Raw genomic sequence first — 8,000 nt, forward strand, 5'->3', positions numbered from 1 at the left:
GCAGGGGCTGGCTGCTCCCCCACCTAGTTTTCTTCTGCAGCTGTGCTATAACTGCACCATCAGGAGACCTGGGTCAGCCGAGCAGAGACAGACCACAGCTAGCAGGAGAGACAGAAATGCCATGGCTCTGGCCCACTCCTAGCTGGGCACTTTGACTTGGAGCATGTGGGCATTTTGGTGATGGTTAAAGAATATCTATTTCTGGTATTTCTGAAGAACGAAGCATATCGTTGGGCAGGACTCTAATCAGTAACCAAAAATAGCCGAGACTCTGGCTCCTGAGTCCGCCAAGCTGTGTACACAATAAAGAGTTGGGGTGGGTGGTACCCAGGGCCCTCTGCCTGACTCCAGCTGTCACAGCTCTGCTGGGGAGTATAGTCAGGCCAATTTCCATGGTTAATATTTAATTGCTCAGCCCCAAACACATGCTGAATGCAGTGTTCCATTCTCCATAAATAGTGGCTGAAGCATGTGCAGGTGAGGCCGGACGGAGGCCTCTCACCTATGGGATTTCCACTGCCTTCCTTGGACCTTGCTCAGTCTTTGCTTATGAAGCTGCCCAGCACACTTAGTGCCCTCAGCAATGCCCACCATCCCAGGTCCTGTCCCCAGTGATGGCGAGGAGCCTGAGCAGCAGGAGCTGCTGCTCTCTGTATTCGTAAGGGGATGTGCATTGCTGCCTATCAGCTGAGATCTTGGGCAGGGAGAACATTAATCTCCTCAACTACAGGGGGATTACTTCCTCTTTCAGAGACTGTTGTGCAGAGCAGATGAGATGATGGGTATACGTGGACCTATTTCAAAAACGGAAAAGCACTACGCAAATGAGAGGGATTGTTTTGCTTTCCCAGCTTTGATCCTCTGGCCTCTGCCATCTGATTGTGGATCCTAGGGGTTGTTCTGACAAGGCAGGCCCATCCCCCTTAGTACACTGTGAAATTAGGCCCCCATGTGTGGTGCTCAGATGGAAGGCTTTCTGATGAAGACTGTGTTCATTGCCCAGCTGCCCATGTTCCATGTAGCAACTCAACAAGGACACCTCAGCACATGCCATGGTGTGCACTGGGCTGTCCTGTTTTTTCGGGAAGTGGCCAGCTAAGGACTCAGCCTGGTCTTCTTCATGTGCTCCCCATTTCTAGAGCTTCGTGTGCAGTTCCCCAGTGTCTGGGACACCTCCCAAGGCTAGTCCCTGAGGTTTTCCAGTACAGGAATAAAGGGCACACAGGATTTTTACTGTGGCATGGGGGAGGTAAGCCTAGAAAACAGAGGTCAAGTAAGGAGCTGTTGAAATGACTCAGCCACTGCCTCACAAACTACAGGCAAGGCTCCCCAGAAGCAGCTTCTGCAGTGGCAGACCCCTGCTAGGATGGAGGGGTTTCCAGGAGGAGGCCTATGGCTGTGAGCATAGGGGTCCGGGATTCAGATTTACCTCCTGGACTTGCTGCTCTAGCAAGCTAAAAGCTGAGGATCATCTTGGTATCATTCAACCTGTGTCTTAGCCTCTTCAAAATGACTATTCATAGGACAACCGTTTTCTTTAGTTTGAGGTGTTCGTTTGTTTTGACTTCAGTGCTAGAGAAGTTGGGTTTTCCCAACAAAAATATTTGCTTATTACCTGGTTGAACTGATCAGGGCAGGTAGCAGGTCACTCCCTTTAAAACAAAGGTAGAAACATGGAAGGACTAGCAAGATATTGCAGCCTACAGAGACATGTAGGATAACCAGGCAATGCTTGTGGGATTCTAGAATCACATCATGCGCCGGAACTGAAGTGCTGGTTCCTCACAGTGTTTAGGGCCCAGTGCCTCTCAGTCAGAAAGCTTTGCCTTCTGGGCTGCCCTTAGCTCCTCCTCCTGAGAAGAGACACAGACAGCATTTAAAAGTAAAAAACCACAAAAACCAAAACATGGCACGTTTGAAAACATTCCTCAGTTGGGCCTTTTCTCCTTCTCTACTCTCCCCTCCCAAAGTTTTGAGACCTCACTAATAGTTCTTTCTCTTGGACACATTGCTTGCTTCTTGGTGAGGTCCCTGCGGAATGTCCAGTACATTCACCCGATCCCTGAAAGCCCCCGTGTACTGCTGAGGACTTGTTCCACAACTGAATGCTGTACCTTACTTCTCAGCCCACCGGAGATCCTCCTTCAACTTTGAGTGCCTGCGCAGGCAGGGCAGCCAGGAGGAGGTCCCGCTGTCGCCCGCCTTCCCCCACCGCACGGCCCTGCCTCTGCACCTCATGCAGCAACAGGTGAGTCAGCCCACCTCGCCTCCCCCTCACTAGCACTCACCCACAGGACACCCCCAGCCCCTCGGCTGCCAGCTCCAGGAGGGAAGGCGAGAACCTTCACGCACAGCCTGATTTAATCCTTGTAACAGCCCTGCCACACAGATACTATTACAATCTCACTGTACAGATGCGCCCATCAGGGAGAGCATGCAGTGTGCCCAAGGTCACACAGGAGGGGCGTGACGAGGTCACTCAGTGTTTTACACATCCCTCCTCAGCACTAAAGACACAGCCTGGTACAGTCCCGGACTCAGAATGGCAGCGCTTGACTGATTCTTCACAATCTATGCGGCCTTCTACTTGCTCCAAGAGGTTGTTCCTTCATTAAAGCACATTCACTGCACCTCTGTGAGCATGCCTTGTGGTCATGAGGGGTGTGGCCCTCCGACCCTGCCTATAGTGAGAGTGTGGTCTAGGGAGGAAGACCTGCCCACGGTGGAGGCTGGGCGAGGCCAGGGCCCACTCCCCAGGGCTGGGCCTCAAGGGCAAGAATAGGACACTTCTTCTTTCTGAAAACAGCACATCAGAGATGCTGTGTGTGCGTGTGTGTGTGTGTGTGTGTGTGTGTGTGTGTGTGTGTGTGTGTGTGTGTGAGAGAGAGAGAGAGAGAGAGAGAGAGAGGGGAGAGATGCGGGGCACTTGGGGGGACTACGTCGTAGAACAAGCACCGAGTCTGTAAAGTGCGGCAGGGCCAAGCCTCCTGAGCACATGAGCACTCAGCCCCATCTCAGATTTTCTGCTCGTGTCTCTCTGCCAACTTTTTACTGGTCTACCTTTACTTTTTTTTTTTTTTTATCGTGGTAAAATATACTTAACATGAAACTTAGCATTTTAACCATTTTCAAGTGTATGTTTCAGTGGCATTAAGTATATCCACCATGTGTGCAACCATCACCATCCATTTCTAAAAGTTTTTCATCACCCTAGACAGAAACTCAGTGCCCCTTTAAACAGTAACTCCCCACCCTACCCCAGCCCCCGATAACCTCCATTCTACTTTCTTTCTCTCTAATTTGCCTATTCTAGTTACCTGATTTATAAGTGGAATCATACAATATTTGTCCTTTTGTGACTGACTGATTTCACTCACACGATGTCGCCAAGGTTCATCCATGTTACAGTGTGTATCAGGACTTCATCTCTCTTTATGGCTGAATACTATTCCGTTCTATGTGTATGCCACATTTTGCTTATCCATTCATCCACTGATGGACGTTTATTAGGTTGTTTCCACCTTTTGGCTGTTGTGAATAGTGCTGCAGTGAACACTGGTGTATACGTATCTGAGTTCCTGCTTTCAGTTCTTTTGGGTGTATACCTATGAGTGGAATTGCTGGGTCATATGGTAATTCTATGCTTAACATTCGTGTAACTGCCCAACTGTTTTCCACAGCAGCTATACCATTTTACATTCCCATCAGCAGCGTATGAGGGTTCCAATTTCTCCACATCCTCGCCAACATTTATTTTCCTTTTTTTTTTTGATCATAGCCATCTTCCTAGGGGTGAAATGATATCTCATCATGGTTTTGATTTGCATTTCCCTAATGACTAATGGGAGCCCTGGTAGCACAGTGGTTAAGCATTCAGCTGCTAACCAAAAGGTTGGCAGTTCAGATCCACCAGCCACTCTTAGGAAACCCTATGGGGCAGGTCTACTCTGTACTATAGGGGGGCTATGAGTTGGAATCAACTCAGTGGCAATGACTTTTTTTTTTTTTTTTAAATGACTAATGATGTTGAGCATCTTTTCATGTGCTTATTGTCTGCCTTCAGTTTTTATATTCTTATTTCTGTCCTGTGTTATCATGGAAGGACAAACCTTTGGAAGGCCCAGGCCATCAAAGGCCACGCACCAAGTAGGCCTGAAGAAAGGGACCCTTGGGTGAAGATGCTCTTCTCTCCCCGTCTTAGCCTGACCAGGCCACATCTTGTTGGTCTGAGCTGCCTCCACGGGGCCATAGGCCTCTGTTGCTGACTCCGACAAGACTTCAGTGCCCCTCTCTGCTGAGTGGGAATCATAGTGGATTTGTAGGTGTAAGCAGCAGGACCCATACCCAGTGCTTTGGAATGCACAAAATGCTGCTTACGTGATGAGTTACAAGAGAGTAAAAGGAACCAGCTGTGTTTTCCTGTGAGTTCTTGGAATTGTTAGTTTTCCCCGAATGTGCTTAAATATTTAAACTGGGTAGTATATTCATACATCACAGCTTGCATGTCTTCCCTAATTCTTCATCATTCTGAAGCAATTTCATGAATTAGCAACTGATTCCTACTCGGGAACAGTCACAGAAAATGTAGTATGGTTTTCAGGACAAAGAAAACAGTCCGCTCTGAAAAACCAAACCAAAACCATTGCCGTCAAGTCGATTCCAGCTCATAGAAGGCCACAGTTTTACTACCCGTTCATTTAACTTACTGCAGCGTGCTCACATCCTGCTAAAGTCTTGTCTGCGCTGGCCCATAAAACGGGACCTTGTGCTTGGGCCATTTTAAGGAAGCATGAGGGCTGGACTGTGAGGCACTCTGGTCTCTCCACCTTCTCCTCTCTCCTCAGATCATGGCAGTTGCCGGCCTAGATTCCAGTAAAGCCCAGTACTCACCGAGTCACTCGACCCGGTCATGGGCCACCCCTCCAGCGACCCCTCCCTACCAGGACTGGACACCCTGCTACACCCCCCTGATCCAGGTAGAGCGGTCAGAGTCCCTGGACCAGGTCAACGGCAGCCTGCCATCCCTGCACCGAAGCTCCTGGTACACGGATGAACCCGATATCGCCTATCGGACTTTCACGCCAGCCAGCCTGACTGTCCCCAGCAGCTTCCGGAACAAAAACAGCGACAAGCAGAGGAGTGCAGACAGCTTGGTGGAGGCAGTGAGTATGGCTCTGGGCTACAGGAAGGCAGGCTTTGGGAACAGCAGAGGTGGCATGGCAAACCACGTGCCACAGGAGAGGGTGGCAGTTAGAGCGTGGGCAGGCTCTGGACCCATGCTGCCTGGGTTTGGATTTTGACCCCGCCCACTTCTGTCGGGTCGCTATGAGTCGGAATCGACTCAGTGGCAAGGGGTTCACTTCTTAGTAGCATGAACTTGGGTTAAAGAGGAAAAGATGGGCGGATGAATGTTTCTTAAAACATGCATATAACCGTGGGCCACCACTGCCAATTCTCCTGAGTTACCTGTACTAGCATGATGTGAAGGAGCCCTGGTGGCACAATGATTAAGTGCTCTGCCGCTAACCCAAAGGTCAGCAGGTCTAACCCACCAGCCACTCCACAGGAGAAAGATGTGGCAGTCTCCTTCTGTAAAGATTGACTGCCTAGGAAACCGTGTGGGCAGTTCTCCTATGGGCTATAGGGTTGCCGTGAGTCGGAATTGACTTAATGGCAACAGGTTTGGTTTGGTTTTGGGGCCATGTGTAGTTTTTGAGCTCTGTGACATCTCCAAAGTCAAAACCATCCACACTCACATGCACTTACCGTGTATGCGATCTAGTAAGCGTGGTCGGGCTGAGTCCCAGAAGCACACTGTGCAGTCAGTGCTGGAGCTGGTTTTTCTCTCATGTTTCCCCTCAAAACCTTCTAATGCATTCTTGTCATCGATGCTCTCTCCTTGATAGGTCCTCATATCCGAAGGCTTGGGACGGTATGCGAGGGACCCAAAATTTGTGTCAGCAACAAAACATGAGATCGCCGATGCCTGTGACCTAACCATCGACGAGATGGAGAGTGCAGCCAGCCACCTGCTCAACGGGAACATGAGTCCCCGAGCCAATGGGGACGTGGGCCCCATCTCACACCAGCAGGACTATGAGCTACAAGACTTCGGTCCTGGCTACAGTGACGAAGAGCCAGACCCTGGGAGATATGAGGAGGACCTGGCAGATGAAATGATATGCATCACCACCTTGTAGCACCTGGCAAGGGGGGGAACTGGCTCTAGCCACAGGTGGGGCAGAGGAGGGCCAGGGGAAAAAAAGTGCCTCATAGTTAGGAAAGCTTAGGCACTAGTTTGGAGTACATATTCAATTAGACTTCTGTACAAGTGATGTCACGTCTCAAGGAAGCCATAACCCTGGTAGGGAACAGGTGCCAAGTGGCTGAGCACGCGGTGCACCACATGCTCAGCCCCTACTGCAGCTGCCCCCCACAGGGCCCCTGTGGGCAACAGCAGGCCCAGTCCCCACAGAGAGGATGGGTGAGGAGGCAGACACGCACGCCTGTTGTTCAGACGTGCACTGCTGTGGAGTGTGTCGCAGTGTGCACACAGGGCCCTCCTGCACACCCGCCCGCAGGCACAGCGGGGAAGGTTAAAGGTGATGACGCTCACCACACCGGTCATTACCTCAGCCATCAGTCCAGCATATCAGACATTCACTGGGCCCAGCATATCCATTTTTAAACCCTTCCCCCAAACACACTGCTCTGGTTCCTGTTGAGCTCTTCTGAAGTACAGTGCGTATGTCAGAATCTACCTGCCAGCGGTCATTACAGGAGGGGAGGAAGACCTTACAAACCAGGTGTTCTGTCTGTGACACCAGTTTACATAAGAGAATATCACTCAGATGGTCTATTTCTGAGTCATGTTTAAGGGCAACTGTAAACTGGAATAACAATGCACTTGCAACCAGGTAAACTTAGATACGCTAGTTTGTTTAAAAATTATAGATACTGTATATGACTTGTAATATACTATAATTTGTATTTGTAAAGAGATGGTCTATATTTTGTAATTATTGTACCGTATTTGAACTGCAGCAATATCCATGGGTCCTAATAATTGTAGTTCCCCACTGAAATCCAGAAATCATTATTATTTTTACTTGGACTATACAGAAGTAGAGGAAATGGAGCCAGTGCTCATTTATTCAGTGAAAACCTTTTAGGGGTAAAATTTTAAGTTCAAAAGAACTTGACACTATAGAGATTTTCTAAAATATTTTGAGTCACTATCAATGTGTCTTTACACAAGGTATACCAGATGACTATTTGCAGTCTTTTTTTTGGGGCAAGAGTTCTATGATTTGATATTGTACTTTTGATCTACTGTGGGTTGCAACTGTTTTTTTTGTTTTTTTTTTTTTTACTTTAACCCTTTGATAAGTTAATTTCAGAGTAGGTCAAGCTGGTTCCTTTGACCCTGTGGCATTCACAGTGTTGGTTTCTCAGCTGCCCATGCAGGATACTTTTGCATCTCTGGTACAGAAATAATTACACAGGTGAATGAAGTAAGTCTGCGCGTGTCCCCTGGGAACTGGTGATGCTGCTTATCTTAAGAAATAAGGGGTGGAGGAAAGAATGTGCAAACATGATCCACAGGATTAGAATGTCGGGTCGGTACAAATCGTATTGTTGTATTGTTGCCTTTTTACAAAGTGTTGCTGTACTGTGTGTTCTCTTTGAGGGCTTTTATATGCAAATGATGAGGGCTGCCGTTTTCATTAGAATGCACTCACTCTGTGCGTCCTGATGAAAACCCACTTCTGGATAATTAGAACTGTCAAGGCTTCCTTTTCTGTTAACGGGATCTTGCTGACTTTGTCAAGTTACCTTGGCAGGGACTTCCTGCAGTCAAAAAGACAGGTAGCAATTTTTGGTTCCAATTTTTAAATATTAAATGGACAACCTGTTAATGTTTTTTTGTAAATAACAACACTTTGTTATGAAGACCTTACAAACCTCTTCTTAAAACATTCTTACTCCAGATCCAGGCA

General features: G+C 48.3%; 1 protein-coding gene across 4 annotated transcripts in view; it reads left to right on the forward strand.

The window, feature by feature from the left end:
• The window catches only part of CACNA1D (calcium voltage-gated channel subunit alpha1 D), a 379,519-nt gene extending 372,258 nt beyond the window's left edge, over positions 1-7,261 (forward strand). For 3 of the 4 annotated variants that reach the window (XM_004368621.1, XM_004368623.1, XM_004368620.1), the window contains 3 exons: positions 2,127-2,248; positions 4,845-5,162; positions 5,907-7,261. In XM_004368621.1, the coding sequence (XP_004368678.1) occupies positions 2,127-2,248; positions 4,845-5,162; positions 5,907-6,200 (734 nt within the window). In that variant the 3' untranslated portion in view covers positions 6,201-7,261. The remainder of the gene's footprint in view (positions 1-2,126; positions 2,249-4,844; positions 5,163-5,906) is intronic. The other variant, XM_004368622.1, reaches the window with a different exon arrangement.
• The last annotated feature ends 739 nt before the right edge of the window (positions 7,262-8,000 follow it).

This window comes from Trichechus manatus, unplaced genomic scaffold, assembly GCF_000243295.1.
Source record: "Trichechus manatus latirostris isolate Lorelei unplaced genomic scaffold, TriManLat1.0 scaffold00001, whole genome shotgun sequence".
Lineage (NCBI taxonomy): Eukaryota > Metazoa > Chordata > Mammalia > Sirenia > Trichechidae > Trichechus > Trichechus manatus.